Below are 17,204 nucleotides of genomic sequence, written 5' to 3'. Positions count from 1 at the left end.
GCAACAGGAGAATCCTGTTTCTGAGTTACAGAAAGATACATTTGAACATACCCACATCCCCAGAAAAAAAATTGATATGCCCTGTCCATTTTAAAATCTGTTATGCTAGATGTTGGAGTATTTTATATGAAGACAGAATATAGACTTAGTCGGCAAAATTATGCCCTGAGAAATGCCAGTGGGAGTTGCATAAGTGTATCTACTTCCCTTCCCTTAAGCTTTCACACTAATAGTAGGAACTGGGTCACTTCTTCAGTAGTCTTGGAAAGTAATGACAAACATGGACACATAGTTAAGCCTGTGTCACTAAATTTTTCACCCACCTTTCTGTCACTATGAGCAATGAATCTTTACACTTCTTTTTTTTTGACAGAACTGAACTGAAACTGACCCGAAAAGCTGCATATGTGAGATATTTCAACAGTTCAGCCTTCTTCTTCTCAGGTTTTTTTGTGGTGTTTTTGGCTGTGCTTCCCTATGCGCTGGAGCATGGAATTATCCTCCGACAAATATTTACCACCATCTCATTCTGCATTGTTCTTCGAATGACAATCACCAGGCAGTTCCCCTGGGCTGTGCAAACATGGTATGACTCTCTTGGAGCAATCAACAAAATACAGGTACGGTACATAAACGAATATCCTTCCAGATACAAAACCTAATCCTTTATAGTACCTTATTTTGTCAATCCATCATCAAAAGCACACAGCATTGATGCACTTTCATCATATAACATGAATTGCTTTTATGGCACTTCATTAAATGTTGTAAGTCTTAGCATTTTGCATATAGTTCCCCAGTCAATATATAAAAAAAGATTTTCTGATCTAAAGTCACCTCAGAACCACACTCAGAACCACACTGTTTAAAAGGGAAGCACTTCCAAGTTATTGCCTCTTGCCTATTGAATAAATCTTTCAGCAGAATTTAAACATGACAAGGGGCAGTCCTACGATTGTTGCATACCTCAGACACCCACTGATTTCAACAATAGTTTTGGATGTGTGCAGTGAATTCAAGATGGAGTCTTATGGCATGGATCATTTTAAAATGCGGTTTCAGATCTCTCTTGGAATTCTTATATTGTTTTTTGTCCAAATCTCATCAGCTCTCTCAATTTTTTTTGTTAAAGTTATTTAATACATTTTTATAATTAATGTGATAAGAATGTGAGATAGTACTTATAGATAGACCTGAATCATAATATGGAATTAGAACAGTCCTAAACTGGCTTTTTTGTTTGTTTGGGTTGAGCAGGGGAATGGGAGAAAGAGAGGACCAGGGACAAAAGAGGATTGGACAGGAGAGATTCTGATCTGGATTTCATGGTGGTCTGATCTCTGCACTTTGCAAAGGGTCAAATCTAAACTGGAGTGTTTGAGATCCAGATCTATGACAGGAAGGACAAACTCCACACTGGACCAGGGCAGGAAGGGTTTAAAGGTCTGTCTGTAGGGTTGCCTCCTGGAATCAGGTCCTATCTCCCGGAGGCTCCTGAAGCCAAACTTGGAGATTTTAGGCGCTGAAAGTCTGGTGGCACAGTGGGGCTAAGGCAGGCTCCCTGCCTGCCCTGACTCCATGCTGCTCCAGAAAGCGGCTGGCACATCCCTGTGGCCCCTTGGGGGGAGGGGACAGGCAGCCCCGTGTGCTGCCCCCACCCCCAGCTCCGACTCTGCAGCTCCCATTGGCTGCGAACTGTGGCCAATGGGAGCTGTGGGGGCAGCACTTGCGGGCGTGGGCAGCGCGCAGAGTCCCCCCCCCCCCCCCAGGGGCCGCAGGGACATGCCAGCCACTTCTGGGAGCGGCGCGGGGCAAGGGCAGGTAGGGAGCCCACCTTAGCCCCACTGTGCCGCTGCCTGGGAGCCGCCTGAGGTAAGCGCCTCCCGACTGGAGCCTGCATCCTGCACCCCCTCCTGCACTCCAACCCCCCACCCCAGCCCCCTCCTGCACCCAAACTCCCTCCCGGAGCTTGCATGCTGCACCTCCTCCTGAACCCCAACCCCCTGCGCCAGGCTCAGCCCAGAGCCCCCTCCCACACTCCGAATCCCTCGGCCCCACCCCTCAGCCCAGAGTCTGCACCCCCTCCTGCACTCCAACCCCCTGCCACAGCCCGATGAAAATGAGTGAGGGTGGAGGAGAGCGAGCGACGGAGGGAGGGGGGATTGAGTGAGTGGGGCGGGGCCTCAGAGAAGTGGGGGCAGGGATGGGGCCTCTGGGCAGAAGCAGGGCAGGGGGTGCGGCAGGGGTGTTTGGGTTTGTGTGATTAGACAGTTGGCAACCCTATCTGTCTGGCTGACAGGGAGTGAAGCTGTCCTTGCCTAAATCACCATATAGGTACTACCTAAAGAATAAATGTAGGTGCCTAAGACTCTAGTCCTACAAATACTCACTCATGTGAGTAACTTCATGCATGTGTGTTGTCCCATTCGGTATGTGCTTAAATACCATACTCGATCAGAGCCTAAGCTGGCAAAATTTGGCCCCAGGACCTTAAAGAAGGCATTGGGGGGTAGAGGAGCCTTCAGCTCTCCCCTTTAAAAAAGGAAAATGGAACTTAAATAGAATAACTTTATTATATGAACTGTACAATTTTAATAATTCTTTAGTAAAGCCAGGGAATGCAAAAGTTAATTTTCCTACAGCAACATTAGCTTAACCAAATTACACACATGTACTATTGTCTATTCCTATTTTGTCTGTTAAGTGTATGCCATAAAATAATATTAGTGCAATGCTGCTGAAGAAACCTTAATTTTTGCCTTCTCTGACTTCTACCATTTTAATTATAGAACCATAAAGCTGCAGTAGCAAAGATCTGTTATATAACTTTCCTTGTTGATGGATATACCTTGCTAATTAACTCAATTTTTTTGCGGTCATGGGGTAAGTGAGAAAGAACAGATAAGTGGTTTGTTTCTTTGCTTACCAATATTTCTAACTATTTGTTTAACAAGGATTTTGATTGGTTGCATGACATTGCCCAATATAAGCCCTTAAAAACAAGGATATACCAAGTTTTTATAATCACTCAATCAGATTCTGATGCCCATACAGTACGTTTCCACTGGTGGTGACAGAATCTCCATCTTCACAAGCAACTTCCTTGTGCTTCCAACAGATAAGGAAACACACTACACACAAAACATATTCATCTCCCTTGCACTAGAACACAAAAATACAATGATAAGACTGAATACCAGCTAATGCTGCTGAAGTTGATATAAATGCACTGGTTAACTGTGCTGTGTATGATCTGTTTGTGTGTGATGGTTTAGTCTAATACTCTTTGCTGTAATCTATTGTCATTGCATTTACAGGATTTCTTGCAAAAAGAAGAATATAAAACTCTGGAGTATAATTTAACAACAACTGGTGTTGAGCTGGAAAAAGTAACAGCCTACTGGGATGAGGTTAGAACTTAAACCAAACAAAATAAAATTACTAGAAATATTTTTTAATTTCAGATTTCCCCCCATTAATTACATAGAATAAAACAAAATAAAAATAACCCCCCACAACCTCTTTCTGGATCATCTGTTCTAATCCCAGGGCCCCTGCCCTAGTTTAGGATTGTCTGATGACCAATCCCTTAGTTAGGGAAAACTTGCTCCCTCCATTGGCTGCCCACACTCATTAGGGAAGACTGCTTTCTGGGGCATGTGATGGGTGAGAAAGTGCACTACCTTGGGTAAATCACATTTAAACGTCAAATTACGCCAAGATGGACATTTTGGAGGAAGCACTTTGTTTGCATTTTGGCAGCATCTCACTGGTTATTCCCAATTGACACCAGCATGGGAGCAGAATCAGTCTCCAAAGCTGTATTGTCGCTGGAAAAACAGCAAAGTTAAAGGTGCCTGCACTTATCCCCCAACTTTAGCAAAAAGCCAAGTTTATTGTAAAGATCATTAATAAATTTATTATTTTAAAAATGTAATAATGAAATCATGTAGATCTAAGAAAACAAATGTTAGAGTAAGTGCATACTTTTCTTACCTGGATTAAAAAAAAATACAGCTCTACAGTATTGTATACGTATCTGCATATGTCTGTCTTCTGTTTATTGCCTGTCTAATGTTTTTGCAGGGAATTGGGGAGATATTTGTAAAAGCAAAGCAGGGGAGCAGAAAAGTTTCCAGCAATGATAATAATCTCCTCTTTAGTAACTTTCCACTTCATGGCACTCCTGTTCTTAAAGATATCAACTTTAAAATTGAGAAAGGAGAGCTGTTAACTGTTTCTGGATCTACTGGGGCAGGCAAGGTATTCCAATTTCTACCTCAGTGATAAAATATAAAATATTGTTTGGCAAAAGTGTTTTATAATATGGTTAAATTGTTGTTGTTTTTACTATAATATGGTATTAATTTACTGCAACATACCTGATTATCTTCTTCCCATGCTATGCCCTCTGCCTAAGCTATGTCAAAGCCTCTAGTTTGAATGGAACGGCCAAAGGACTTCTATTGTATTTTTAGCATTAGGGCAATATACTAGAGTATATATAGGCCATATACAAGTAAATACAACCTCAAGTATTGTGTTCCTAAGTCAGAAGCTGGTTAGCTAATTGTTTTTGATCCAATCCTGATTTTCTTTTATTGTATTCACTGGTTAAAATCCTTGGTCCATTGAAGTCAATGGAAAAACTCCCATCAGCTTCAATCTCAAGCATTATTTTTAAGTATTGATACCAGTGGGAATTGCATTGTAGACTGGGCATAATACGATACAAGTATGAAAAAGTTACTGCTAATGTTTTTGACTGTATGTGAAGCAGGGACACAACATTTTAATCAGAAACTAACAGAAGAACAATTTTGACATGTTATTCCAGTCACTTTTAGCCTAATGTGGTTATTCCCCTTGATCCAGTATTTATAATCTTAAACTAACAATTTAAATAAAATATGGTTTCATAGATTCCGAGGCCAGAAGGGATCACTGTGATCATCTAGTCTTACCTCCTGCATAACACAGGCGATAGAACTTTCCTGAAATAATCCCTGTTTGAACTAGAATATATATCTTTTAGAAAAAAACATTCAATCTTGATTTAAAAATTACTACTGATGAAGAATCTGCCACAACCCTTAGTAAATTGTTCCAGTGGATAATTACCCTCAATGATAGTCTTCATCTGGAGAATCCATTTCCTTGAGTTACTTAAAACAATAATCTAATATACAAGAATTTAGGAAAAGGAAAGCTTTTTTCCCCAAAACATTTAATCCTTATTGTCCTTCTTTTGGCTAAAGTTATTATTGGCTCATCAAGGTATAACCAAAACCCACGAACCACAGAAACAGAATATACAATGTTATTTTTGTCTATAATTGGTATCTGCAAAAGGCATTTTTCTGGACTTGGAAAACCGCAGAAGCGTGACAACTTTTTAGGAGTGTTTTACCAGCAGACACTTTAGTTTGAGCAAATTAAAAGTTATATTAGAGACATAGGATTAAAGCAAACAGGTAGATGCTAGATGTGTGAAACACACTAAATGCTCAATCCTATGAAATACTGGACCTAGTGTTTAACCTGGTGAAGCAGGCATTTGGAGAACTGAGCCTCTGGGACAGGGGAATGATATACCACACAAGAGTCTCCAGGAATATTTTACTGTCTGTCAAACTTCCTCTGAACTTCACACCATAAAATTGTGACTTAAGAAGATTTATGGAGTTTTTGGCCACCAAGTCCCAGCTATGCTGATTATTTATTAGTGATAAGAATACCATTAGAGTGCCTCTTGTAACATATATTTCCTTGTATTTCTCAATTCTGTTCTTTGATCAGGTAGCCAACACAGTGTAGGCAAGGTTACTACTAGCTACTGATTAACTTTGAAATTATAACATGTCAGTATTGAAATTACAATCAATTCTTTTATGAAGAGAAATACGAAACATTAGCCATACTTATGTCATGAATTCATGTGGCTGAGTTAACAGTTACAGAGGAAAAGTCAGATCAAACTGAGTTGCCTATGTGAATAATTAAACATGCACAAAGAAGTTACACTTTTCAAGGCTACATAGGTAGAAAGATTTCTGAGCCTGCATGTGACAGCCACCACCAATGAAAAGCAACACATTTTGCATTGTGTTGTGGGATAGAGGAAAAAATTAAACAAAATAACTGGTGATGTCAAAATTAAATAATAACCTCCTCCCACTCTCTCTCAGACAGACAGACAGACAGACAGACACACACACACACACACTCATTTATTTAAATCACTGCAGGCCTGAATCTAAAATATGCCTGTGCGACCATCACTTGACTCAAGTCTGGTGAGGGACCCAACAACACAGGACGTGGAGCTTAACTAGGCAAGACATCAAGCAGCTACAACAGTTTGCATGAGCAATTGAGATGTGTATGCCCAAATGAAACTGTCTCACTGGTAAAGTAAATATGAAAAAAATGCCTCTCCTATGTGACACTGTTAGTTTTACTGCACTGGTCTAAGCTGTTTTGATCTTTGTTTCTTAGCCAGAATATCTGCTCAGTTCAGTTTGCCAGCAGATCAGAATGCAGAATTCCCAGCTGCTATACTAGAATAGCGACACGGCATTATACACTACTGTCCTCATTTACTGAGAATGAAATTCATCCCAGTTTAGAAGCCTTTACAGGGCCCTATGCACCACCAAAGCCTCCACTAAATACAGCTTTGGTGTTGGATAGGTGCTTATATGGACCCTCTGCACACGATGAATACATCATAATAGAGTACAAGCTATTTATTAAGATGACTCACATATGCTGAGCATCTGTTACAGTTGTGTAGATCTGTTCTGATACATTAACTGTTAATTATTTTCAGACTTCTCTCTTGATGTTGATAATGGGAGAGTTGGAGCCTTCAGAAGGTAAAATCAAGCACAGTGGAAGGATTTCCTTTTCTCCACAAGTTTCCTGGATCATGCCTGGAACAATCAAAGAAAACATCATCTTTGGTGTGTCCTATGATGAATACAGATATAAGAGTGTCATCAAGGCCTGTCAGCTAGAAGAGGTCAGTCTTAAAATAAAAATTCTCTTATGATCTATGATAGGTCACATGACTCAAACCAGGTGGGGGACCCAACAATCCAGAGTATGGAGTTGAACTAAGCAAGATATCCTGCAGCCATGGTCAATTCAGAAAACTCAGCAAGGGCTTCTTACAGTCAGGGTGTGCCTTTGTTCAAGAAGAGGAGGTACCTCATAGGTTAATGCATCACTGACTCCTCTTTTTACACCTTTGGATAGGACAGTTCCCTCCAGTTGAGCCAACTGCTCTCCCCTCATGGCTTCACTCAAGGCAGTCTCTTCACAGAAGGTGGAAAGCTGTGGTAGCTGCATTACTTGGAGAGCAGGGATTAACCCTTCTTTAGCTAGTCAGTGGATGGGAGGTACACATCCTCTCACACAGGCGCTCTCTCTCACTGCTGTCAGAAGCACCATTGTCATGTCACAAGAATCACAATTAAGTTGCTGTTTCTAGCATACCAAAGGCAAATGGGATTACTGGAGCAGAGACCCCTTCCAGGCAAATAGGAAGGGGAGAAAAAGGGGAAGATGCCTTCAAATGATCTCTGCCCAGCCCACTCAAATGACTGCAACTGAATGTACTATTTATTGTGATCAATTTAGCCAATGACTCTCACAAATTACTTGCTGTCAGCTAGAAGAGGTCAGTCTTTTAGCTTTATGTTTGTAAGTTATTTGTAATTGCTCAGATAACTCATCATGCAGACAAATTTAACCATGTGTGTTTGTTATCCCTGGGTGATTGGGTTCTCTAGTCACATGGTATTATTTTTATTCCAGCTAAATTGTGAAATTACAATGCCAAAGGAGTGATTATGATTAAAGACACGGGGCCTTGGGTTCTGTTGGAGAGGGTGGGACTAGCGTTGGAGTTAGGAGGAGCTAAGCCACCAGGATTAGAGAATTTTAGGATATTTTAAACCCAGGGCCGGCTCTACCATTTTTGCCGCCCCAAGCAAGCAAAAAAAAAAAAAAAAAAAAAAAAAGCCGCCCGAGCTGCCGAAGCAAGAAAAAAAAAAAAGCCGCCCGGACTGTGCTGCCCCAAGAATGGACGGAATGCTGCCCCAGGCACATGCTTCCTCCGCTGGTGCCTGGAGCCAGCCCTGTTTAAACCAGGGGATGGGGAACCTGCAGGTCGGATCCTACTCGCTGCTTCATTTCATCTGGCCCGTGGCAAGTCTACACGGAAGCCCAGAAGCCTGGGTGCCCCCTGTGGGGCTGGAGCCACGAGCGCTGGCTCGCAGCGCTGCAGGGGAAGCTGGGGTTGCCAAGACGTTAAAAGTCTGGTTGGCGCCGCGCAGCTCCCAGAAGCGGCTGGCATGTCCGTGCGGCCCCTAGGCGATGCGGCAATCAGGGAACTGAGGGAAGCTCCGTGCGCTGGCCCTGCCCCCAGCCATGGCCAATGGGAGCTGCAGGGGCACAGTGCAGAGCCCTTTGGCCCCTTTGCCTAGGGGCTGGACATGGCAGTTGGAGCCAGAGCAGGCATGGAGCCTGCCTTAGCCCCACTGTGCCACTGACTGGGAGCCGCCTGAGGTAAGCGCAACCTAGTGGGAGCCTGCATCTCCTGCCCCAGGTCAGAACCCCCTCCCGCACCCTAACTCCCTCCCAGATCCTGCACCCCTACCTTCACCCCAACCCCCTGCCCCAGTCCCCCCCTCTGCACTCCAAACCCCTTGGCTCCAGCCTGGAGCCCCTTCCTGCACCCTAATCCCATCATTCCCAGCCCCATCCCAGAGCCCACACTGGAGTTCTCATCTCCTCCCACACTCCAACCCCCTGCCCCAACCCGGAGTCCCCTCCCGCACCCTGAATCCCTTATTTCTGGCCTCACTCTGGAGCCCAGGGGAAACCCCAAGCCTCCTCACCCACCCCACCGTGGGGCTGGAGCTGTGAGTGTTGGCTTGCCCCGCTGCGGGGGGAAGCCCCGACCCTCCGCGCCCCTCTGCAGGTCTGTGTGTGGCCCGCAACTGATTTTTTTCTGTGGGCCAGTGGCCCCTGATAGAAAAAAGGTTCCCCTCCTGTTTTAAACCTTGCCCTTTTTGGCATTTGAGTCTGGCCTTCCTTGAGACATCACTGCTAGAAAAGTTAGGCCACTATATAGTTTGATAGAGTGAGTTCAGACTTCAGTTTAGTTTTCTCTTGCCACATTCACAGAAAGGGTTTATGTGAAGGCCTGGTTGCAAATTTTCCATCAAAATATTCTTTGACAGAAAAGTGGGTTTTAGGCTAGATGACTTTTTTTTGGCAAAAAGTGTCTGCTTTCCATGGAAAATTATTTTTTTGTCTAAATATTTCCCAAAAAACAAAAGATTGTGGCCAACAATGGGAATTGTAGTTTGCTCTTTGTTTCCCCATTCTCCCCTATGTGCCAGGATCCCCAGCTGGACAACATCTCCCACAGAGCAACACAGTCAGAAACTCCAAGTTGCATAGTTTCCCCTCACCAAAAAGGGGAGACTCAATGTGTTGTATTATGGGAGATGTTGTGCAGCAGGGGTACCTGTCCACAGAGGAGAATGAGGACACAAGGATCAAACTACAATTCCTGTGAGGCACTATAACTCCCATTTTCAGCAGGAAACATCAAAATTTCCTGTGCAAGATTTCAATGAAAACTAAGTTTTTTTCCCCCAGGGGGAAGAAATTTCAGCTCTATTAGTGTAAGTATTCATGAACCCTGTGCCAGTCCCCCGTTTTCTGTCACCAGTTGGCATTCACAACAGTTATTGCACAGACAAAACTAGTAACTGTGGGCAGTTGCATGTGCACAAGCCCATAACAGCCTCTGTGCCAAGGTTGTTGTGTTAGTGCACACAATGACCAAGGAAACTAATGACCTGTAAAGGGAATTACAAATGAAGTAATAACTATCAAAGCAAAGGAGGGAGAAAGAAGTCATCATGTGTACTGTTCAGGGCCTGTGCAGATACCAGGAGCCAGCTCTACCATGGGCACTAATGGTGTAGCTTTGTCATCACAACCCAGTCCTTTGCTAGAGGCAGACTCTGATGATCTGTTGCTCAGAAAATGCAGTCTCTTTGCACATTGTGACTCAGGTTAGGGAACCCTTTTGAGAACAGGGGATGTGGCACAGACTATTGTTCAGGGAAGGATGATGTAGGGAAGGACAGCATATCCAGAGAAGAGTGTTCTTCATGGTTTTTCATCCTCTCAGAAAGGATGATGGTGGTAGCAATGTGACACTAATTCCTGAGAAGGGAGGAGGAAAATATTTACTTCAACTATATCTTAGTCTAATTTGCTGCTCATGATTTGAGATAGAAATATTTCTGTTCCTTGACTGGATGACAAACTTTATAAGCAGTGAAAGCACTTTTGGCATGAAAAGCAAATCACTTTATTAGGCCTGATCCCTTCAACCAGTGCTTCCTATTGACTTCAGTGGGCACTGGATCAGGCCCTTAACACACGAATCCTTGCTTTCAGACTAAGAATAACCATTCTGCAACATTCATGTGAATGTGTTTGCATTAATAGAAGCAAACAGAAAGGGGAAAATATGAGAAGCTATTTGAATTTGAAAAAAATATTTGTGAATAGTTTCCCCGGCTGCATATGAAACTGTCTAAGCCCACAGAGTAAGCCTGTTATAAAAACATTCACAGTAAGGTCTGATGCTTCTTACCAAAGTTTCTACCTACTTTGGTTGTTAAAAGCCAAACAATCATATTTTAAATTTGTTTATTCTTTCAGAATAGATCTAATTACCAAAATGTCTTTATAGAAAATGGAATTAACAACCTTTACATATGATTAGGGATAGCCAGAAATTCCAGGACAGCTGTTTATTGAATGAGAAAAAATGCTTCAGGATGATGAGTATGGTAATAGGGGAGCCTCTAGAACTGTATGAAAGATCCCAGGAACTGTGTGAAAGGTCTAGAATCTCAGAGCTACTCAAAATTAGAAAGAGTGATACTGCTACTTATGGACTTAGTCTATTAGCAGGGAGTTTCCAGGGAGGGACACCACATGAGTTTTGTGAAACACCAAGCAAACCAACTGTGGAGTCCCTGTGACCAGACTTTGCAGGTTCTGGTACGCATAACCTACACAAACAGGACCCAGCAAGGTTGGCTCAGGTGAGTTCTCCCAGCGCTGTTTAGAGAGATGGTCAAAAATTTTCATTCAAAAATCTTTTTTCAGTGAAAAGTTTTCATAGAAACAGAAATCTCCATGAAAAATTGACATTTTCCTCAAAATAAATAAATAAAAGAAATGATAAACGGGGATTTAATTGAAAAAACCCAAACCATAAAAACTATGTTTTCCTCAGCTGAAAATAGAAAATATTTAAGCAAAAAACCTGAAAAAGTTAGATACAATTTTTGTTTTTGGCAAAAAATTATGTTCATCAACATTTTTAAACAACAACATTTTAAAAATCAGCTTTACTATTTTTTTTAACTCTTATAAAACTATTTACTGGGAAAAATGTCCGCATGAAGTGCTCAGTTTTGCTATTTTTCCATACCAAAACTGCCGTTGATTTCAATGGAGAGTTGTGGGCCAGATTGTAAAGGCCTCAGCACCCAGGACTCTTCTTCACACTCATGGCCAGATTTTCAGAAGAGCTCAGTATCCAGTGTAAACTACCGCAGGATCCAGCTCCTATTTAACATCCAGTTCGTAACTGATACATGGAGGTGGGCTCCATGTGCACTGTGTGTTTTTTGCTGCTGTCAGATCATGGTTCCAGACAAGTGTTTTTATCACACAGTGAAACACAAAAGTGTATTTTGTAAAGATGTATTGCACTAGAGCTTGTCTGTATTTATTCCACCCAGCTTCTAAGATCTTCTCACTCACCCAGCCTTGTCACAAGACAGGGCTCTTGTTTTGATCTCTATATTGAAGACAACAGATATTTAAACTAGCTTAGCAAAGTCTTTCTTTAGGTCATACAGTGAAAGTTATTTTCTTTTAGATCCAGTCAAGCAAGAAAACAATAGATGGTCTGTTTTAAGATAAGAGGAGGTTACTGTACTTTATCTCTATGCAGGGTACAATTAAATAATAAAGTAATTTTTTAAATATGTTTAAGGCCTTACTGTATATGCCACGGATACTCAAAGAACAGCCTGAGTTTTGATTAGCAGTTTGACAGGAAATTTATTAAGACTTTCTGAAGAAGAGGTCCTGGCTTTGTTCCATGCTAGGCCTTCTGCCACAGACTGCTGCATGAGTCCAGCCTTATAGCTGTTGTCAACAACACAGATCCAAGAACCAACCTGTTGCAGCCATTCCAAATTCTGTTTTCGCTCTAAGGGCCATGCTGTGCATCCCCTGCAATAAGACAGGAAATTCCTAGAATGATGGGAAGGTTAACAATACTGGTCAGCCTCATCACTGTTGACTGCTCTCCATCCCATGGGTGCCAACTGTTGAATCTAACCCATATCTTTTAGGTCTTTAAGCCTCTGGAGCTAGTGCCAGTGAGGTGAGCAGCCAGCTAGCATTAGAAAAAGTGTTATTAAATAGTTCCTGTCAGTAGTTCAAGACACTACCTTGAGAGTAAAAAAGAATGAACAGATGTTTTCATAATGGCAGGAGGAAGCTTTGGGACCATGTGGACTCTGAACAAACTAGCATTACACTATGACCAGGGAGAAATCCAGCAAGAACTATTCCCTCACACAGTGTCCTAGTCTCATCAATCACCTCTTCAGTCTTTCTAGTTTCTACAAAGTTTCTGAGGAAACACTGTAGAGAAAATTAAAAATGATGAAAACCAAATGTTAATTCCCTATCTACAGCCTCTGGTAAATCTTTTAGGGCTCAATTGTGTGCTTAAGGCAGAGCCCTGCGTTTGGTGGGGATGGTGTGGATCACCAGGAAGTTTCTGCCTGTGCTCTGTCATCCCCCTTTATGAATGACCAAATAGTCCATCTGACTGAGCGAAAGGGCTGCAATTGTTTCTGGCTGTTACATAGGCTATGCAAAAGGGGTTGGAGGTGGTGGTGGAGGAAAACTCATCTCCTTGCTGCACATCTGCAGAAGGGCCAATCTGAAGGCTTGTCTGCATGGGAAGATAGCATGCAGCATGGCAGGGTGTGAATCTACAGCACACCTGCTGTCCATGCACTAACTCACTGTGTGGACACTGCCACAGCGCAGTGAAAGTCCCAGACTGCAGCTTAGCATGCTGTACTTTGAAGCATCAGTATGCTAAGCCATACACCAGGACTTTCAAAGCACTGTAGCAGTGTCCACATGGTGAGTTAGTTACTGGTGTGCTGTAAATTCACACTCTGGAGTGCTCGCTAACTTGCCATGTAGACAAGCCCCAAATCTAGACCTCAATTACAGATAAATGAGATTTTACCCCAAATTCATGTTCTCATTGACACAACACTCTTGGGGAGGAAAAAAGCCATTTCCTGTATTTGATCCAGAGGACTGGAACAGTACAACTTGTTCCAGCTCCAACAAGCAATGTAGATGTGGAATGATCCCTCTCCTTTCTCCATCATGTCCAGACCTCTAAAGAAAGTAGCATGATGGAGTGCACATTTAAGATCTACACCAGCTTGTTCCAAAAGGAAAGTGAAGTGACTGCTAAGTAGAGTACTTTTTCTTCTCTCTCCCCGCCCCCATCACCTAAACATGCACTAATTTATGTCTCAGATCATTTCATTTAAGTAAATAGTATTGTAAGTGCAAAATTTGGCCCTTGGCACCTGCTAGTGCATGGTACTTAATGATTTCAATGGGAACACAAGGTGCTCAGCACCTTGTTGGATTCAGGTCTTTGTTTTAAAAACATAGGTTTGATTTTTCATAGAACAACAGAAATTGCTTTGGCATTATTTTGTCTTATTTTAAAAAAGATTTAAAAAATACTGACCCTAATTATTAGGACAGATCAAAATTAAAGTAAAAAATCTCTGAGCATGAACATTTTAAGAAAAAGCCAGTACTACATCTACTCTTCATATCTCTTTTGACTGGCATTTTAACCTGTTTTCTAAGAATTTATCATTTACAACCATTTGAGGAATTACTGAAAACGTGTGCGGTAACTTTATCTCGAAAGTAATTATGCATAGATGGAAAATGCAAGCAAATAGTTCACATAGCTTTCCAATATTTTAGCCTGTCCAAGAATAAAATGTTCACTGTATAGGATAGCATTTTGTTTGTTAGATTCTGAATTAGTGCTTATGAAGTAAAAGACGTTCCATCTGGTAGTACCTGTTGCACAAGAGTGTTTCTTGATAGAACAAATGAGTATTTAGATTGTTTCTTAAAAAAAAAAAAAAAAGTATTCCTGCTACTTTATTATTATTTGCGGTTTGTGTTCCCGAAGAGTACACATCTATCATAAAACACAGTCCCTACTCTAAAACTCTTGGAAAGCTTTCAATTAAAGTTATAGAAAAGCAATGAGAAAAAAGTGACTTGACTTTATTTTTTCCAGTGAGCTCCTATAAGGCCATAAGAATCCAGAACTCTAGAAAAGGACATTCTAAAGAACTCATACTGAATATACTGGCCTGATAATTTGGCAATGTATGTTTGTATAGCCTCTAGCATAACAGGATCCTGGTCCGTGAATGAGGTCCCCAGGTGCTACCATTGTACAAATAAAATAAATAAAGAAGTTGGGTAGGAATTACACTATTGCAGAATCATGCAAAATACAGGCCAACATTTATTTAGGCTGGTTCTGCACAGATTAAGATAATTTTGTGATAAAATTGGTGCATAAACTAGGGCTAGTGGAGCTTAAGAAAACTGTGCAAGGGGCATTGCCTATCAGTATTCCTAAAATATTTGCTTTACTTTTGTATGCTTATGTCTTAAAGTTATTTGTAGTAGTTTGGGGATTGTTTGATAAGATTAAGGTAGTTCAAAGCACCACCATGTATGGAATTAGAACGAAAGTATGTGATTTTTATATTTGATAGTGGGATGTGTCAGGTGAGCTACAGTTGTTCATAGGACCAGTTGCCAGGGTCTTGACTTCCACCTGACTGGGGTACTTGGGGCTTTTTGAAGCCTATTAAAATATAAAAACCCAAACCTCAGTTCAGCTTTTAAACTGGGAGTTCCAAATGCTTCCTATAGTCTGATTTCTAAATGACCTTAAATAAAAAGTAACACTTTGGGCCGTGGAAGTTTGAGTCAATCAAGAAGAAAGCTTTTCCAGCTAGTATTGTCCCTCCTCAATAGGGGTCTGGTTTCTAGTGCAGGCTGGCCCCGACTCCTCACAGCACATCCCTCGTAGTGTGCTGGGGGATTTATGGAACTGATCACAGCTGCCACAGCCCTACACCTTTACAGGTGCAGGGACTGGTGACATCTCTGGCAGCACAATGCTCGATAACTCTATGCTCAGTGCTAATTCAGTGGAGAAAATGCCATTTATTTAGGCTTGGCACAATTTTTTTTTTTTAAATAATTTCAACTGATAATGTAGATGTTTATTTTTAAGTTTGTATTATTATCTATTTAAATTTTCACAGTTGCAGGAAATTATGGGGCAGGATCAGACAATTATTTAATGACAGTAAATGTTGAGATTCAAAAAGTTAAAGCTTTGTAAGCATTAAAACACAAACAGTCAACATCCCATGTCAAAATATACAAAGTAAATATCCTTAAATCAAACTCTAATAAGTTCTCAGTCAGCATTTTTCTTACTTCCCCTGTCTGTAAACTTTGATTATCCTTGATGGAAATATTTTTTTTGGTGGGTTTGTGTGTGTACGGTGAAATCAACTTTTAACCACATTTACTGATAAAAATCTAATCCTTCCAAGCAAGAGTAGGCCCTGAAGTATGCTCTCCCCTACACCAGCATATCTCAAGTGAGGGAGGACATGCCGATTACCTCAGTATTTCCCCTTCCACTTTAGGGAGGACAGCATCGGGGCAATGCTAGTGCAGAATAGTTCTTCTGTGAAATGAGTATAACTGTAACTAGTAGCTTCCTACAGGGGCTCAAAAGAATGTTTTCCTTTAACTAATGAAACAATGATAAATGATTACCAGTTACTTAGAGATTTAAAATTATTTGTGATCCTTTCAGAGCTCACCAGCTAACCAGCCATGACACAGGTGGCCAGATGAAGATCACTAGTTCTAGTGAAGGCTCATCAAGGAACAGTTGGGCCTTGTAGGATTTGGAAGTCTTAGATAACAAATGTTAACAGCCTAGGGTAGACAAGGCGGTGTGCTTTTAACACATGTTAAACTGGTAGAGTTAAAGCCTTAGGACCTTTGAAGTGAGAGTCCCTACATTTAAAGTTCATTAGTTCTTACTTTGGTAAGAAAAATAAAATGAACCTGAGAAAGAGATGGAGTTCTCAGAGTCAAGACAGCAGGAATGTCACCTGTCATTTTCCCTGTTAAAAAACCAACAATCAACTTATCACTTTTAAAAAGAGAGTGTAATAACTCACCAATTCCGGAGCCCATACTGGTCTTACCATCACTCTTCAATTTTTAGTTTTAAACTATTTGAAAGAGAATGAAGATATTCTTTTTGCCATGATGTCAATCCATTCTGTCTCCGCACAGGTGGTGAATGCGTCACCCAAAGCCATAATCACAAATTACAACCTTCTTAGCTCCTAAGAGGCTGACACCCTTAAAGTAAATAAACTACCTTGTTTGAGAGCTCTTAGCTGCCCACAAAGATAATGTTTAACAGTGCATACAAACGAAGGTTGTGTTTCATGTGAAATCAAATAATAAAAAGAAAGCCAGATCCTACCTTTCATTGGGTTGGGTCACAGAGGATGGAGGCTGATAGGTTATCAGAGTCAGATTCCAAGCCAGAAGGGATCGTTGTGATCATCTAGTCAGCACACTTGCATAAGGAGCATCTTCTCCATTCCTCGTGTGCAATCGGCATGTTTTGTTCCTTGGAGCTTAAAGAAATGCTAGGAGAGAGCGCAAACAAACATGCTAGCCTGTGCACCACATTCCTAAGGGTATAGGATCCGCTGACTAGGGTTAAGATTCAGCCACTAGCTGGCTAGTTCATATGCTGCAGTGAGTAGGATGTGCTATAGAGGGCTGCAAGTTCAAATTTTAGAGGAACAGCAAAATGCATCCCACCACATATCCTCCTTAATCTTGAGGTTGGCAGAATTCTTGCAGCAGAGGACACATCTACCAGCATTTCTGCTTCA

At 41.5% G+C, this 17,204-nt stretch overlaps 1 protein-coding gene across 1 annotated transcript in view; it reads left to right on the top strand.

Moving 5' to 3' along the window:
* Positions 1-17,204, top strand: part of CFTR (CF transmembrane conductance regulator) — a 134,572-nt gene that overhangs the window by 39,467 nt on the left and 77,901 nt on the right. The window contains exons 8-11 of the mRNA XM_065401426.1: positions 374-620; positions 3,318-3,410; positions 4,087-4,263; positions 6,833-7,024. Coding sequence (XP_065257498.1) covers positions 374-620; positions 3,318-3,410; positions 4,087-4,263; positions 6,833-7,024 — 709 coding nt within the window. The remainder of the gene's footprint in view (positions 1-373; positions 621-3,317; positions 3,411-4,086; positions 4,264-6,832; positions 7,025-17,204) is intronic.

Source organism: Emys orbicularis, chromosome 1, assembly GCF_028017835.1.
Source record: "Emys orbicularis isolate rEmyOrb1 chromosome 1, rEmyOrb1.hap1, whole genome shotgun sequence".
NCBI classification, from domain to species: Eukaryota; Metazoa; Chordata; order Testudines; family Emydidae; genus Emys; species Emys orbicularis.
The sequence above is the reverse complement of the archived record's forward strand: the minus strand, read 5'-3'. Positions and strand labels throughout refer to the sequence as shown.